The sequence below is a fragment of the Dysidea avara genome, chromosome 11 (genome assembly GCF_963678975.1).
Source record: "Dysidea avara chromosome 11, odDysAvar1.4, whole genome shotgun sequence".
Taxonomy (NCBI): Eukaryota; Metazoa; Porifera; class Demospongiae; order Dictyoceratida; family Dysideidae; genus Dysidea; species Dysidea avara.
Window position 1 is genome coordinate 10,868,586 of NC_089282.1, and position 19,193 is coordinate 10,887,778.

Here is a 19,193-nt window from a genome sequence, read left to right on the forward strand (position 1 = left end):
TAACTTATAAAATGCAAAAATCGGCCTGGGCAAAAACCACGTGTATAATTTCATAACTGATCAGTCTAGTACTGTTTATACTAACACAACAAACATTGGTAACCTGTTGATAGTTGAAGCTCCAAGTCTGGTTTTCAGGTATTTCAGCAAAAGTGGCAATATGCCACTCTAACCGTCTCTTTACTGTTTCTCTTCATTGATAGTACCAATATCACTTTGAAGAATCGTCTACAATACCATAGATGTACAGACAAGTACCCGGGATTGGCATCATCCGGTTTTTTGTGCTGGATCATTGTTACCGGAAGTAGCAATATCTTTGAATTTATCACACAGAAGACTAGTTCTATTCTTGTGAGTACGTCCAAAACCATTACTATTTAGTTGCTGTACGCTATAAGTCTGGTTCCTTCGATAATGGTGGCTACGCATCGGCCAGCCGCATTGAGAGACACACCTACAAACCAGGCCCTACCACTAATTAATCACCCCCTTACGCAAGGAAGGCTAACCAACAACTAAACAAACACTCTCTCATATATTGACATTTCACAGAAATGTATTGTGAATGGCATATTACACTGTCCCGCCTTTTTCGAAGGGGGGTAACAATGATCCGGCAAACACATTCGTATTGAAGTTAATGGGTCAGGTGATATGATTCCAATCCCAGGTACTGGTCTGTACATCTATGACAATACTTATTACTGACCATCAAAAAGTATGCGGTGATGTCATCTTTCCCGCAATTGTGCACAAGGGACCGATTATTCCTCTTCCCGTTTACTGAAGGGCATGACCATTACAGGATAAGCACAGGGGCTACCAAAACGTTCAACAGAACTACAGAGCTATTTTGACTGAACTTCATTTAATAAGCATAGCATTGTGGGCCATTTCATGTTGAAGAAAGTGATCATCATCAATCACTAGCAGAGGTTATACTAATGGTGTAGCATAAATGCTGCAGTATGGTTCAAGTTTAAAGTTGAATTTCAAGGAATCTACTTCAAAAGCTGTAAGATACAGGGGAGTTCCCTTTAAACTTACATATGGTAGGGAATTTTTAGTTATATAATACTGTGGTTATTCTCATTTGGAAGTTAAAGAGATGGTGTTCATGTTGATAAAGAACTCAAAGCCTATTACACTACATTCAAAAAGGCAATGTACACATACACACCATAGTGATGTACACGATATATCAGCAATATACACCACCAATACTTATACTTGTAATATTGGTACTGATATAGTATCAGCACTGGTGTCTGGACAGCCCTACTCACTTGTTCTAGCAAAGGGCTTTTTGGTATACTGTTTAAAGAGCTTCAATGTGGTGGTATACCAGAAGCCAAATCTAATGAGAAACTGTATTTAAAGAAGCCATAATGTTATTACAATAATTCATTTAGTTGCGACTACACTTATCCAATAATAATGTGGCTACAATGCATGTTAAAGCATGTGTCTTTGCTATAAGAAGAAATACATTATTGTTTAGTAATAGTGAAGAAGGCATGTACTTTCAGAATTTCACTATACCCTCACTTATGTATTTGCAGCTGGTATATCTAAGAAGAGTTATGAAAACCTAGGGCTCAGGCAAACCAAAACTGACTAATACTATACTGTAATATGCACACACACACGCACACACACACACACACACACACACACACACACACACACACACACACACACACACACACACACACGCACACACACACACGCACACACACACACGCACACACACACACACACAACTCACTGTTATATCTGGTCTGGATGGATAAGAAAAAGTGACCTCACTCAATTTGATATCATAAGAAATTTCTTCAGGTATTATTCCCATATCAGAATTAATATTGATGGTAGGAACCTATAGTATGTGCATGTAGTCATATACAGAATGAACATGTATATGTACATCAAGTCATCTTGTAGAGAGTTCAGCTACATACTTTGTCAATGATATCAAATATTTCCTTGGCTGCTTCTGTGGCTGCACCAACATTATCCATGTCTGCTTGGTTCCCTACCATTAGCAACACTGCAATGTAATAAGTTAGTCCAGCCTGTAAAGACACACATAAAGAGTAAACATCATAGAGTTGTGATGAAACTAGCCATAGCTTCAACTAGGTATGTTATGTTTTTGGTGAAGTAAAGATTTAGTATGATATCAGTTTTAAGAGAAATAATCAGTCAGTAAAACAATTTTATTGATTGTGGGTGGAACTCTTAATTATTTATCATAACATAATAGATATCTCATATCTGTAGATCCCAGCCTCTGAATAATAGTTAGACATCAAAACACAGGGTTCTACAGAATTTAGTAACTCGAAATTCCCTGTGTTGTGGCACACGAGCTAAGTGAGGGTGCTACTACAGGTCCTGAGGGTTTCTAAACTCAGTGGAACCCTGTGTTTCAATGTCTAACTACTTTATATCACAGCTCGTTGCTGTACCTTCACTGCTGCTTGTTGTACCTTCACAGCTGCTTGTGACATGAAAAATGTATCATTCATCTGTAGAAACAAGCTAAATAAACCTCCCAGTAACTTGTAATGGAACTTGCTATCCAGTTAAATGTCCATGTATTGCCAATGCTACAGGTGCATAATTGCTCTGTTAGATACCCAATGAAATTCGAGTATTTCACCTTGTTATGGTCTAAGGTGACACAGAACAACATGCACAGGGGTATATGGAAAGGGGGAGGTATTGGTCAATGTTTGTGAGATATACTCTAATAGAGCAATCAACCACTCTAATAGAACAGTCACACTTTAGTAGTTGTTCAATTTACCTGCAATGAAAATAATGTAAAACACTACCTTGGAGTTTCTAAAATGTGAATATTTCCTGGGGCATGTCCTCAGACCCCCAGAATGGTATCCATGCCTATTGCATGCTTCATATCACATCTTTAATGTCAAATCACTCCCATTCTTTGGCCTATACCATAACCCATGCACAAGAGTACATTGTATTGATCTTGTTTCTGTTATGTTTCAACTCTTTAATACAGTACAACAACTAGGTGGAGGTCTAGGCAGCTTGCAGTCAGGAGGAATTGTAACTTAATATTAGCGCTGAGCGATAGTAAAAATTTTACTATCACGATAGTTACTCATTAAATATCGCGATAGTGAATACTATCCCGATAGTTTATGAAACAGTTTGCTCTTAACAAAGTCTTAGTTGTATAGCTATGATTTGGAAAGTTATTTTGCATGCACAGGACATTTATTAATTAACTGTGTGGGCGGCCGATGAATATGGACTTTTGGTATAGCTTTTACAGGCCACTCCTTTGTAAGAAAGCTGGTAATACTAACTGTAAAACAGTATAGAAGGGTTGTTGATACCATTTTAATGCAGATCTAAGCTTATCATAACTATCACGATAGTGATATCCCTACTATCGCGATAACGATAGTGATTTACTATCGCGATATATTGCACTACTGATACTATTGCTCAGCCCTACTTAATATAGAGTCAAAGATGATTTGACATGATCTGACAGTATAGGACAATGTATGTGTGAAGTGTAAGCATGCCAAGCTAGGAATATGCTCCTAATGGATTTCAAATACTCTGATATTGCAAATGATGGCTATTTTGACACCCAAAAACTCCTTCAGCAACCACTGCATCATTTGATTTTGCAACACACATAATTATAATGAATCTATAATTATGAAAAAAAATGGGTGTAATCAAGAGTTCATAATATATATATATATATACTGAGGAGAGTATCCTACTCTCATATACCCCTGTAGAAGGGCGTATCATGAAGTTATGACGTAACAACAAGATGTTGTGGTTTGTCACATATGAGCAGCCATAAAAGTGCAATAATTGTTAGTACCATTCCACACTCGCGACGCTCAGGATAGCCATATTCACGAATGGTTTAGCAAGAAATGCCTACAAAGTGGTCTGAACCCATGAAGGAACGATTGTAGTTCGGTGAGAAACATTTAGAGCTGGAGTTAATGTGGTTGCTAGCGATATTGTTAGGCACACATTCAATTGATACCATGTTCAACTAATGACATCATTAATTATACAAAGAAAAATGGGTGAACTCAGAAGTGCTATGTCATAACTTCATGATACGCCCTTCTACAGGGGTATATGAGAGTAGGATACTCTCCTCAGTGTATATTACCCCATCCAAAACAGTTCATAGCTGTAAAAAAAGTGCACGTCCAAGTAAAGCAAAGTTAACTGCGACAAAAAGTGATGATATCATAGTGCGGCCATGTGTGAGGTATGCAAGTTGTAAATATTAATCAGATAATACAATATTATTGTTAAAGTAGTAATGAGAAGTATGTGATGCTGCCAGTCTTTAAGTGTGTGAGCATCTTCATAAATGCCACTCAAATTAATCTTGATTCTCAAGAAAGCAAAGTGTATAGATTCTCTGATAGCAATAAATAGTTTGAGTTTGGCCGCCCTTTCTGTATATGGCAATGCTATGAACAAAGGAAAGGTGGCCAAACTCAAACTATTTATTGCTATCAGAGAATCTATAAACTTTGCTTTCTTGAGAATCAAGATTTATTTGAGTAGCATTTACGAAGATGCTCACACACTTAATGACTGGCAGCATCACATACTTCTCATTACTACTTTAACAATAATATTGTACTATCTGATTAATATTTGCAACTTGCGTACCTCACACATGGCCACACTATGATATCATCACTTTTTGTTACAGTTAAGTGGACGCACACTTTTTTTACAGCTATGAGCTGTTTTGGATGGGATTTCAAACCTTTTTGTTAGCATAAGCATACTCTAACTGTTGAACACAGTAGGTGGGTTTCCATGGTTTTGACAGAAACCCCTTTTACAGTGACACAATATTAAAATACAACTGTATTTTTAGTGGCATGCAACTGCAGTCAACTAACATCCATTTTAACTAGTAAACCTTTAGTAACACTTTACCTTTCATCTCGCATGGCTGCCCGGCATTAAAACGATCAAGATACTCTAATAGAGCAGTCAAAAAAACAATTCAACAAAGTCAAAGTTACAGCATAGTTACAACTTCTGCATAGCATTGCATGTAGTTAAATTGCTAGCTACTTGCAGACTTTACAATATAAAAATACAGCACTTGTAGAAACATGACTGTTCTATTAGAGTGATTGACTGCTCTATTAGACTATCTCGATCTACTTCAAGCATTGACTAATTCAAGTGGAGAAGCCACACCCCTGCCCATATCAGTACGAGCTCTTGTGAAATGAAATGAGAATGGTAAAGAAATGGCAAGTATGTCCAGAGACAATAGAGGGGCACGTAATTATGTCCTATTGTAAATAAACGACTTTAAAATTAATATCACTAATAAATTAGCGCACCAGAATAGGCTGTATCTTTGCGAGAATCTTAAAACTGTTGTCTCATTGCCCAAAGGTTGTCTTTTTGAGATTGACATGATTGGTGAGTTTAACCACAGATGTATTTGTGTTGTAAAACTGAATTTTAAAAGGCATAATTAGCACATACCATGATAGCATGTATTTTGTACAGTGGAATCTCTATCATGATGGTATACAATTAGTAGACATTGGACCAGGGTGAAAATTTTACTGCTATATTTGGAAGTTGTCCGGAGATGACTTTGTAGCGTATGTATATCTCAGCATCTTGATAGTTAATCCTTCACTAATAGTACAGTGAAAACTGGTCATTATTGTGGGGACAAATTTTCTGACCTAGCTCATTAAGGAGGTGGCTGCATTTTGCAGCTGTAAGCAGTTGGTAAGAAGCATCTGCAATGCAGCTGTTCTAAGGCCACTCCAAATAAATTCTCTGTTTCCCATCCACCGCCTGCATCTGATTACTGTCAGCTTAAATATTCCATTATCCCGTATTCCTCCATTATTTTCCGGTCATTCTTGCATTCTGTACAGGTTCAGTAAAGCCATCTTGTAACAGTGTTAGCTCACATGTCAGCAGTGCCACATTTGTGTTATTTTGCAGTAAACTGTGGTAAGATTTACTACCAGAAGCCCTGGAATGCCTTCATCATACAAAATGCCTTCAACACATGAAATTCCAAATATCTAATGCCTGGCTTTCATCCACAGTGGACCTGCCTTGGTGGTCACCTGTACAGCCTCTCTAAGAAGGCCAACTTTTACATTCTCCTGTGAGACATTTATTGGTTAAATCAGTATCTTGCTAAAGCAGGTACATGCTTATTAAGTCAAGAAATTTTGGCCCGAAAGTAACCATCTTACTGCACCTACTTATCTGATTTACTCAGGTATATATGGTAGCCATATCAGTATACTGCATAGCAGTGACACATCATGAGTATTTATGTCACAGTGTGTTACATTATCATCTATCTATGTAAATACAATACCTGAATGTGTCATTTTGTATACAGAGCAATCTGCCACAAGGTTGGCCATAAAGTCACCTGAATAAGGTTTCAATGTATATTGTTAACCATTAATATTTTTCACCATTGTTAGCCATACATACTCATATGCATTTTTACTTTTCGTAACTTTTCCTATTCAGGATTACTGATGGGCACTATGCAGTATTGTTGACTGGTCCGTGCATAGTGTGGTGATTTGGAATGTTAAAACGGTACGTAGCGTTTCTTGTATGCACATGTTGTAATGTGTCCACACATCTTAGAAATAAATATAATTGAAGGGGCCAGTGGCAAAAGGGGACAAGTGCCATTTGAAAGATTTTTTTTGATAACCACCTAATGAGTATTAAACAGAATTTTGGGAAATAATTGAATTTTTGTAACATTTGCTAAAAGTTATATTGAGACTGCCATGTTTACTTAGTGACAATATTATTCACATGGTTAAACCAAGCCATTCTAATTTTTAGAAAATGAAAAATCTAAAATGGCACATGTCCTCTTTTTCCACTGACCCCTTCAATTATATTCTCCTCTATAAATACTCAGTTCCATTGTGCCACTGGGTTGTAAGTGGGTTGAGACTGGACATTTTGGGTCCTGGTCAAGCGGATCTTATCCACTGACAGAAGGTACAGGATCAGATTATGTGAATAAATTACAGTGGAGCTTGTCTATTGCCACCTTCGCTCAATAAGCAGGTAGCAGTGTATAAATTCTCACTTTGGAATTGGCTTTTCGAGACGGGTTGTCTTTCTATACTGGTGGCCATTAAGACAGGTTTCCTTGATTGTACGATGGAGTGTACATACTAGAGATGCAACGATACCCTCCACTTAGCGTTGTTTGATAGTGATGCAATGGATGATTGTACTTAAAGACTATACTGTTGCAATGTTACAACTCTAGTACATATTTATAACAAGAATGTGTGTTAACTGTTGAGACATACTAAAGACATACTAAAGCCACACTCACTCATCTGGATTCTACAAATGGAGTCATACCAACTTGTTGTCAGTGCACTTACTCCCATTGCTTATCTGTGTTTGGATGAAAATGCTGTCATGTGAGACTTGTGGTGGGCCACTGGAGAAGTGGAGACATTATTTTCATAGCAGTTATATCATTATATTATACAATTCGTACTTTATTATTGTGAAAACTGTTGGGTATTCATGTGTCCTCTGAGGTGTCTTCTGTATGTTGTAACTACCATACATGTGCGTACCCATATAATTTTGTAAATACCCAAACTACAGTGCCTTCTCTCCTTTAGTGTACAAATGACTCTTCTGCTGCTGTGGGACCAGCAGAAACTGTAGCTTACAAATGACTCGCTACACTTATTTCTGAAAAACGCGGTCATCCTTACAGTCAGACATTATTCTGGATTAGTAAGCTGTCCTATTCCTTACTTCATTCTGCAATAATGTGTTTACGAGGGTCAAGATCTCACCATCTTCGACATCATAATTTGCTTGATCCGGCAATTGACTTGGCCTGCTCAAACAGTTTGGAACCTGAATAGCTAGCTAATTATGTGATGTGTATATGTTTTTATTTTATTCATTGTGGTATGATATAATTTTGTGTAGGGATGTTATTAAATGCATGGTGATGATTCTAATTAATTAGCGGTTTTCCTTTTAGGCTAGCTACATGCACTAATTAAATACACATACTCACAGCTTGTTTCAACAACTGGGAACCGCAGTTGTGATCTGTGTCATTCTTTAAGCCGCGCCCGCTAAGAGAGCAAATTACATGGGGGCAACTAGCTAAATTCAAATTTCAAACTAGCCATTCTCAAATGATGACAAAGTGCATACTTCTTTATGGCTACATGCACCGGTTAACTACACTTACTATTCACAGCCCAATAACCAGTGACCGCAGTTGTGCTGTGCGTCATTCTTTAGACTACAACAAGTTTGATACTGAAATTTGATTGGCTGAAAACGTGGTCTCTAAATCTCGTAGAGCCACAGTCATGTCCAATAGAGACCACGCTCTGAGGCGATACGTAACATGATAATTACGCGCCTGTAACATTGGCAACGCATGGGCATTTAAATGGCTACTAACAGCCGTACTGAATTAGAGGGAGGTGTAATGGGCTTGTTTGTACTAATCAACACTACATTACTTGTTTACAAGCAGCTGTCGAGGCACAACAACAGCAACAATGAGTTGTAGTCCACTCGCTGAGTCCAGTACTTCGATACATAGCACGCGCCTGTAACATTGGCAACGCATGGGCATTTAAACGGGTAGCAACAGCCACGCTGAGGTCCCACCATGTAGGGAGGTGTAGAGGGCTTGTTTCTAGTAATTAGTCATACATTTCCTATTTACAAGCAGCTGTCAACTCAAGGTACAATAACGAGTTGTAGTCTAAATAAGTTAGACGTCAAGAACCACTAGGTTCTACGGGATTTAGAAAACCCTCAGGCCCTTAGTAGCGCCCTCGCTGCGCTCAGGCGCTACAGCCCAGGGCCTTCGAGTTTTCTAAATCCCGTAGAACCCTGGTTCTTGACGTCTAACTATTATTTAGATTCTTCAGCTGCATCCTTAGAGAGCAAATTATGTGGGGGCGACTAAAAACAAATTTCAAACTAGCCATTCTCGAAAACATATGTAACAAACTTTTAGAACAGTTTAAAGACACATTGCCCTACATGCCAAGGGAGTATTACGAAAAACAACAATATTGGTTTTGTGTATGGCTCTAGGCCGACTGAGGACAACTGAAACTTCGTTTGGTGCTGAAATTACGACCTTAGGGTAATGATGTATGGCGAAATCGATGATGTGAATCTTGAAGTGATTGAGAGAATATGGAAGTGATAGCAGGGCAATCAATGTTCGGAATGCACAAAAGAACGCAAGGAACTACACCTGTGATTACGTCTAACCGCATGCAAAAAATAAATAAATAAAATAAAACCTCCTCTTTGATGTCAGCAATCTCAATCTCGAAACAGTTAACGTGGATTTGCTCCACTGCTTGTGTGGTAGTTACTAGTGACATGATGAGTTTAGCTCTAGAGTTTCAGAGAGATGGCGTAAATGACGGGTGAGTTACAGGCAAGCTGAATTTGATGTTTGTAAAATCCTCATGTGTAGTAGTCGCGTCATTTATTGTCTGCGGCATGCGTTTCTGCTTTACTGGCTGCGCGACTCACTACCGTGAGAGTTGATGAACTCTTGGTGTAATGCAATGTATTGTGAACACTTGTTTTTCTTATTTAATAATAATAATGAATGCTAGCAAGTTTGAATCAAAGGTCTGTGGGATGGTGAGCTGTGCTCACAGTTGGATTATACACAAGTAATTACAACTACAGTATTTAGCTATACAAATTGTAATCATAGCTATCTACTACTTGTGTTATTGAAGTTGTGAGTAACAGATCTGGACTGGAATCTTGAACAGAAACAGAGAAAACATTAAGTGCATGAGTTACTGGGATTGAAATTAGTAAAGTAATGATAAGCATGAAGGAATTCAGCTGTCTATTGGTTTCAGAAAGTATCGCGACCATACACTTATATTTTAAATGCTACAGTTGTTTACAAAATGAGTGTCTATGTAGTAAAAGGTGCACAACATAACTTCCATGAAAGGGGGTCTAGTGGAATTTCTTCTCATTTTTAAGGCGCACCTGCTTTGACTATAGAGTATCTGAGTAATCAGACGGTCGTCAAGTCCATAACTATTTAACTTAATCTAACAATATATATAAAGCCGAAAACCTGTCTGTTTGCTTTGTGATGCCGCTAACTCAACAACCAAATCACGTATTGATATGGGACTTTAACAAAATTAAGTGCTCATCATCTGGCAACTCCAAGTTTGTTTTTACAAATTGCTATGTGTTTCTGTTCATTCTCTATAAAGTATTGAAGGTGTTGGTGCAATGAGTTATATACTGCCAAGTGTTAGCGCATAGACAAAAAGTCCAGGGTTGTTCAATTCCTGACTACGACAACTTTTTTTCTTCTCAGTGCCACCTTTTCGTGACACATTTTTTCATATGTCAGCTATTGACGATGCTTACTCACCAATATGTGCATGTATCAACATGATTCACATGTGAAATAAAACGCTGATCACCTGGCTATGTCACAAAGTTTATTGCAAGCTTCTACATGCTTTCCTTTGTCCACTACAGCATGTAGAAGTTCATGATGTAGAGAAAACTTTAACAACAAACCACAGGATAAACAGCTCTGCTGGTATAGCACCTCATGGTTACTGGCAGTGTAGGTTGCGGTTTGAATCCAGCCACAGATACAACTTCAGGAGCTAGCAAGGGGAGGGGCACAAACAAGCTCAGATCCACACCATTAATAAAAAGAGGAAGCCACTCTGAGCAGCTAGAATATAGCTAGCTATACAGTCTGATGTAGCCAAATAATACACAAAGCAGCAAACAGTCACCCTCAGTAGTTTCACCATTGCAGAAGGTTGTGAAGTATTAAAACTGTTACAAAAGCTATTAATGGGTTAAATACTTGCCAAACAATAATTATTTTTTAGAGGTGCAAAGGTGCTGGGGGACAGTTTGGGTTTGTGAATTTCCAGTAAAGGTCTGCCTTTAAGTATTTAATATGTCAGTAATTCTTGAGCAATAGAATGATTTTGGCTATATACTGGCAAAGTGATATAGCTAGCTCTTCTAAAAGGAAATGGGGAGAGAGGTATGCCCCAAATGCCTCATGCTAGATCCACCATTGATACATACTGAAGTCCTAGCCTACAAATATAGGTGACACATGCTTGTGAAATATAACTTTGTTTCTGTAACCTAACCTTAAGGTAGACTTAATAATGGAGTAAGGATCCATGCAATAAAAAAGTCACAATGGCATTACAACAAAGCTAGCTATGTCTTACTATTATAATTAGAATGTAGGGCTTTTACCACATACTGTGATAGCATCTTGTCTCTTGTTTCACTACTTCGTATTGTAGAAATTCCTACTTCATATAATTTCTGTTTACTTTTATTGTTACAATATAGCTGTTCAATTAGAACATGCACGTGGCTGTCATATGTCATTACTGATCATGAGTGAGCCTTCGGTAGAGATATTCCATGTATATAGATCATTAAAGGGTATGGTCACTATGCTGTGTAAAACTGATCATTATAAGTGCAGTTATCTACAGTACTCTCCCTCTTATAATAGCATAAAGGCTACAAATAAATTTCTAGATACATGCATGCCTGTTGAGAAAGGTGTCAATAAAATAGTTTTACAGCTTTCCTCTCGTGAAGATGATGACAAGATGGAAAGGTAAAGGCACATCACAAAGAGTGCATATTTGTTGGAATCAGTTTGATAATGTAAGGGAGATCGTACAATGTGTCATTAAGCTACTGGTACAATTCTCTAACCCTAGTTGTCTGGAATTTTGATGCTGTAACAATTGTTCTGTTAACATAACTGAATGCTGTGTTAAAGCAGGTGCCAGTAGTTGTACTATAAATTTGTGTCCAATTAAAACCCTTTGCTTCAATGTTTAAGTACAGGTTGAATGCAAGGAAGATTCCTGATCCTGGCTGGTGTAGCTCCCTTGGTGCACATTTAGGTTGCAAGAATCCACATGATCGTGATATGTAATCGTGAAAGTAGCAAAATGTCACAATTGCTCAGCCCTACCTGGGTTATCAAAAGTGACTATAAAATGAGTACAGGGGTTTGTTCTATTAGAGTATTTGAACAGAGCTCAAATATTTAAATGAATGAGCTCCAATTATCTGAACAAAACACTTCTGTCATTGAGAGGATTCAGATAACTAGTGAATAATGCAGTTTATCAATGCCACAATGACAGTGAGACAACTAGTAGCTACTTGTAATTATGCCTGCAGAGGATCAATTTGTAGTGATCAATGATGAGTTATCACACAATTTAAAATCAAGAATTCACTGAAACAAGAGAAAGACTAAGGAACTAAGGAAGGCTAACTATTAGAGTAATGGACAGTTTGCACAGCTAGTTGTTTGTGAGTATGGCTTGAGGTGTGGCAGCAAGGTTGAAGACATTAAAATCAAATTAAACCACTCAACATGCACATAAGAATTTGCAGGACTTGCAATGATGGACAGCAATTTAGTTGTATGTTTATTGCAATTGTGTAACATTATTGAAAGCTTTGTTAGTGCCCAGGGGGTAATTGTGGTCATTCCAGGGTTGCATCACACTGACGTAAAGTGTGCTTTATCGCAAATAAAGCACACTTTATTGGCAAAAAATGAACTTTGAGTCAAAGATCAATGAAATGCAGTAGTGCTATATATACGCCTTAAACAATGGTCTACATGACCATAGTGTAACAACAGTGCTATATGGAGATGATCGTAGCAGAGCAAAACACTGATTTACCGAAAGAAAGAAAGAGCTAGAGTAGAAAACACTTCAGAGGATCTCCATGGTACATCCAATTGTTATCCAGAACCAAGTTGATTGTTTCAAGGCTACTTGGTAAATTTTGAATAGTTTTGCATGTGTTCTTGTTCAACTCGAACTTTCACTCAAAGTTCTGTAAATCGTTAAAAGCATTGCCTTGTTCATACTACACGAAAAAAAGATTGGGCTCAAGACAAAGTATCATGCTATATTTGTCTCTCACCCACACTTTAACATGCAATATCGAACAGTATGGTAAAATATACTTTATAGTTTCATATAACACTTGTTCTAATGCTTTAACTAGTACATATAACACACTATGACTAGGCTTGGCATGTTATGGAAAATGAAGCACAATTTTCCTTTGAACTTAGATGGTATCATACATTAATTATATAATAAGATTTGATAATTGAAGAACAATACTTACCATGACTAACTTTGAAAATTCAGCATTATAGTTCTGAATGAGAAAGCCACCAAACCTAGAAAAAATTATCAAGGTATCCACACATGCAAATATACTTTAAATGTCTCATCAAACATTTCAAATTGCATTTATACCAAAAGCTAATTATGACATACAAAATCCTGCTGTTTTTGTAAGAGCAGTTACTTATAGCTCAGGCTAATGTTGTACAAAAGCTAAGCCTTAAAGAGTGTTCTTGAGATGAAGTATAGTGCTTGAGTTTTATTGCTACCCTTGAATTGTAGCAACATACTCATCATTGCAAAGGCAGTATAATTTATGTGGCTTTGTTTTTGTTTGATAAAAAGCAACAACAACAGTTTAAGTAACTCACCACTCAAATCTGATTATAACCATAAGGTTTCACTCATATAAGTATCATACAGTATGGTAGTCATACAGTAGTGCTGTATAGTAGGGATCATGGAGGTTTGGGCTTTCTTGTCATCCAAAAAACAACTTCACTTTTCCTTCAAAACAACTTGGTAGCATTGGTTAAGCATAACCAAACCCAAAAATGTCTTCAGAGTAACCCCAAATCCTTCCAACAAGTTCATATGAAATCCTTTTAAAAATTTAATAATTTCTATTTAACTGAATTTTCTATTAACTGACTAACGATGCCTCCAACCAAGCATAACTTGACAATGGATATTAAGGCTACGGACTTGAATCTCGATGTCGCTTCATTCCAAGATGTGCCTTTTTGCCAACCACAGCATGTACAATATACACATCATGGACTTACCTCTGTCCTACTCTGTCCTCCAGTTCTTAACTATTGCTGACTATGAAACCTATAGTGTGATATGGCTTCCCCGTGGTTGTGTTGACTACCTCGTGACTAGCTATCACGGTAAACGTCTGTATTTTTTGTACCAAGTGGACTGATTGTAGAGACACTTCTCGTACTACTGTAATGGGTGGACCATAGCTGAAAATGAATCGTAATGCCACTTCACTTTTCAGTAACTCATTGTTGGGTGCACGTTCAGATGCAAAATTAATTTTTGGCATGCCTGGCACCATTCTTTTTTTTGAAGCAGTATGTGCAGGTTCATTAATCATAAGAATGTTATAAAAGTAAACAAATAAGTAGAAGGAAAATTAGGAATTTTCAGTTGGATTGGGGAGATGAAAAAAAAGTGAATAGCTGAAAAGTTATGAAACAAGCTGTAGCTACCTGCATATACACTAATGGAAATTTAATCCCTATACTTCAGTCATGGATTAAAAGTCCATTAGTATATCTGCAGGTATAGATAACCTAGCTCTCTTGTTTCACTAGCTTTTAGCTATTCCCTCGTTTTACTACTTTCTTTCCCTTTGATCTCTATTCCTAATTTTCCTTCTACTTGTATATATATAGTACATACTTACCAATATGTGAAGCTAAAATAAAGGTAAAAGAAAAAGAACGAAATTGCAAAAGAGATTGCATAAGTAAGGAATTTCTTATGCTGTCTCTTTCTGAAAGCATCTAAAGCTTCACCATACCTGAAAAGCAAATGGTAACATCACACACATGCACAAAATACAATATTCAATACTTTTCAACAATGCTAGCTTGTCCTCCATAACTGGTAACAGTATGAATAGCAGATAACACTTCTTCAGCTATTGCACCTGCTGTACCATAATCTGAAACTTTTTCATCCTTATCATCTTCCTTGACACCTTGCAGTTCTGTCAGCTACAAAATGTTAATAAGCCACATAATTGATGTCTACCAGTTTTACCTTTTGCAAGAAAACACCACCCATTATTGAAGCTGGCCAACTTCCCAGATAGAATAATCCCATTCTCCAGTCATAATAAAATGAGAGTGCATTCAAGGCAAAGAATGTCACCATAGTTTGAAATGTTACAGACAGGCTTTCTCCAAGTCCAGAGCCCACTTTATCAAGTTTCCTAAATTAAAATATAGAACACAGGTGTAAGGAATATTACAAGTTAGAACGGATCATTAGACTAGAGTCACTAGACATATTATTATTTTCTTTTTCTTACCTATTTAAAAACCTACATGCGATTAGAGGGTTACAAGATTGCACAATGCTCGAATTATAGAAACTAATGTGTTGGTGAATAATAGTAGCAGTCCTAAGCACTACAGTCTTCTGCAGCTGGTGGACACTAATATCGGTGATCTTCAATCTTTGGAAGTAGGAAGGAACGTTATTGGATAATGAGCCCAAGGCTCCAAAAACAGGTAGCAGAACAGTTACTTTAGTGTTCCATAAAGTCTGCAGTTCTATAAATATTCTCAATGTTTTGTTTCCTTACAATTCTATCCATTACACAGGCAATGTCAATCAGCTAAGTACATCTGTCATCTTGGTCTATAAACACATGTGTTTGATGTTCTACACAATACTAAAAGTTCATATTTTTAATCTACCAATAGAAAATCTAGATTGTTGTATATAGAACATTTTACGTGTGTTGTATTAGAAGACTTCAAAAAGAATATGAGCGCTCTATTAGAAATGGTCAAATAAAATTTACAATAGGGATGATGGTCTAGTATTTGAGAGTTAACGATTGAGTACTCATGAATACTAGCTACTTGTAGCAAGAGTTCATAATATATATATATACATACTGAGGAGAGTATCCTACTCTCATGTATCCCTGTAGAAGGGCGTATCATGAAGTTATGACATAACAACAAGATGTTGTGGATTGTGATGTACGAGCAGCTGTAAAAGTACAAGAATCATTATCACCATTCCACATTTGCGACGCTCAGGGTAGCTGCATTCGCGAATGGCCTGGTACGAAGTGGTCTGAACCCATGAAGGAATGCGGATTGTTGTTCGGTGAGAAACGCTTAGAGCTGGAGTTTATTTGGTTGTTAGCGACATTGTTAGGCATGCGTTCAATCAATATCATGTTCAACTAATGACATCATTAATTATACAAAGAAAAAAATCAGAAGTTTTATGTCATAACTTCACGACATGCCCTTCTACAAGGGTATATGAGAGTAGGACACTCTCCTCAGTATATAATACAAGTACATGAAAAAATTTGGAATTTTCAACTAGAGTAGGGACCATAGCACATGGATAAAAACTATACTGAAACAAGTTGGAGTAGTCCATGATACACAGTAAAACAATAAGAAGTGTTATATCCCTACCATGCTCAAGATACCAAACGGAAATGCACAGTAGGGATATAACACTTCTTATTGTTCTACTGTGATTTAATATCATGGACTACTCCAACTTGTTTCAGTACCTTTTATCGATGTGCTATGGTCCCTACTCTAGTTGAAAATTCCAAATTTTTTTCGTGTACTTGCTTATTACCTTTTTTTGTAAATAATTTTATTAGGACTGGTGAACCCGCATCTGAAATGGCGCCGCATGCCCCAGCTATATCAATTATCGTCTGAAAAATTAAGTATCCATTACGCTTCGTTGTCAGCTATGTTACATAGCATTTCGAATCAAGAACTTTTCCGGAAGCACCTCTACAATCTACGCATACCAAAAGAAATGGTGCCGCGCCCCAATTTTATTACTGAATTATCGTCTGAAAAATGAAGTATCCATTACGCTTCACTGTCGGCTATGTTTAACCCGTTACACAGCAGTACAAATCAATTAAGAATTGTTTGAAAAGCACCTCTGCAATTAAAATAGCCACTATGAAAAATACGGACGGCTTCCGTTTCGAAGGGAAGCCATCACGTGCTCGCACCAAATTGACATCTTTCCCTGGCAGAAAGATGAATGGGACACAAAGGAGGACACTGGTAAGTCCATGAAGAATGCATTGTATGTACTGCGGTATGCCAAAAGACACCTGTCGGGCCGGAGCAACGTCAAACAGTGAAAAAATCAAGCCTGTAGCCTTAGCCATTATCAAGTTACATTTGTCTGAAGGCATCAGTCAGTTACTTACTTACTCAGTCAGTCAGTAGAAAATTCCGTTGAATAAAATTTTTTTTAAATTCTGTAGCAACTTGTTGAAAGCGTTTTGGGTCGATCTGAAAGCTTGTTTGGGCTTAGTTTTACCTCACCAATACTGCCTCATCATCATCAGGAAAAATTGGGTGATGTTATTTTGTGGGCCACGCCTACTCCTTTGTGGTCCCTACTATACAGTTACTATTGTACTGTATGATTATGAACTCTTGCTTGTAGTCATAGTCATTTGACATGTTTTATACTGACTTAAGTAGTTTACAGCTTTTTCAAGTAACATAAAGCATTGATGTTAGTGCTCCTGACAAGAAATTATGCCAATAAAACTCTATAACCTTCACTTAGTCAGTACAGCATTCACCGGAGCCCCCTGCCAAATATAGTAATACCAAGAGGTGAACATGTGTTCACTCCCAATGGTGGAACAAGCATGTTTTCATGTTGTAAACATGCTTGCGCACCTGAATCATCTATACTACATGTATGGGATATTTTCAAAGCTCACAACTCACTTGTTCCAGCATTGAAACTGGGTCGGGTCATCTGGGTCATCTGAGTCAACCGGATCACATTTTCTCCGGGTCATCCAGGTCCGACCCAGTTTACAAATTATCCAGGTATGACCTGGATTGGATCACGTGAGAAATGAAATTGTTCATTTGACGACATGGAAACTTATAAATGCTAGTCGCGTAGCTCTTTCATTAGCCACGCCCACTTATTACATTACAAACATATGCTCAGCCACGCCCATAAATTAGTAAGTGCAGTCTGTAGCACAAAACTGTGTCCGTTGCTATCTGTAAGCTTACGTGGAGCCACGCCCACTAATTGATTATTGTACGAGTTGTATATAGTCTAGTCTTGCAGCAGGATAAGTACTTTGTGAGCTACACCCACTTCAAAATATCGGGAAATTGTAATACTAGGTATGCACGAAGCCACACCCAATTGCTGTCTGTAAACTCACAGTAGCTACGTGGAACCAAAACCAACTGACTGATTTTAAATTATAAACTTACCCGCTAAGTTGTCACATAACTACTCGTTTACTCAACATGAATCGAACGCTCAAAACGTAGTCTTGCTCACTTGAGACTACCCAAAACATAGCTCTTATTGCATGCCTCAGCTTTAATTAATCCAGGTCACATCTGGGTCAAATCCGGGTCAGTGGGTCATCCGGGTCAGTAGTAGTGACCCGGTTTCAACGTTGACTTGATCTTGCCAGTATCAACGCACTTTTTCGATAAACAGTTGAACGCAAACAGACTATACCTGATGGCAAATGCATCATGTGAGCTGGGTCATGTGATCTTAATGAGTACCAATTTTACTATCCAAGTACCAAATTCTTAACAAGTACTTGAGTATTTGCAGTATTTGTTACAGCTTTAATTTAGAATTGATACTATTGTAATTTCTGTCTTTCAGAATTATCATAATTACCACTGTGCTTGTAGAGATAAGAATTAATTAAGTCCCAAAACCAGTTCATGGGTTTGGGATATTTAAAATACAACAAGAAGTAAAGTATTCCTTGATATAACAATATTGTAACTTCTGTCTTCCATAATCATCATTGTGCCTATAAATAAGAGGAAATTGGGTTACAGGTTTTTGCTATTGAATTTGTCCCATTTGCAAGTTTGCAATTGAATTCATAATTTTTGCAATTGAATTTGATGCACTTACAGTAGAATTAGGCACTATTGCATTAGAATTAGTCGAGTTTGCAGGAAATTCTTTCATGACTGATTGTTTGTTCTATGGGCCAAGATACATGTGGAAACGAATTTCTATTGTTGGCATACATCCATGTCTGTATAAAGCCGTTTCTAAGGAGTTATTGGATATCTACTGTTTTAAAGTGACAAATTTGGGCACACACCTGACAGCGTAGTCTCACATGGCCAGACTGCTTTT

General features: G+C 37.4%; 2 protein-coding genes across 3 annotated transcripts in view; one reads left to right on the forward strand and one right to left on the reverse strand.

The window, feature by feature from the left end:
• LOC136237997 (uncharacterized) overlaps window positions 1–19,193 on the forward strand; it is a 294,291-nt gene that overhangs the window by 231,725 nt on the left and 43,373 nt on the right. The gene's annotated exons all lie outside the window — the stretch shown is intronic.
• Window positions 1–19,193, reverse strand: part of LOC136237993 (ATP-dependent translocase ABCB1-like) — a 67,657-nt gene that overhangs the window by 33,908 nt on the left and 14,556 nt on the right. For both annotated transcript variants that reach the window (XM_066028292.1, XM_066028293.1), the window contains exons 4-9: window positions 15,069–15,240; window positions 14,880–15,022; window positions 14,710–14,826; window positions 13,291–13,345; window positions 1,965–2,078; window positions 1,772–1,882 (exon numbers count right to left, since the gene is read on the reverse strand). In XM_066028292.1, coding sequence (XP_065884364.1) covers window positions 1,772–1,882; window positions 1,965–2,078; window positions 13,291–13,345; window positions 14,710–14,826; window positions 14,880–15,022; window positions 15,069–15,240 — 712 coding nt within the window. The remainder of the gene's footprint in view (window positions 1–1,771; window positions 1,883–1,964; window positions 2,079–13,290; window positions 13,346–14,709; window positions 14,827–14,879; window positions 15,023–15,068; window positions 15,241–19,193) is intronic.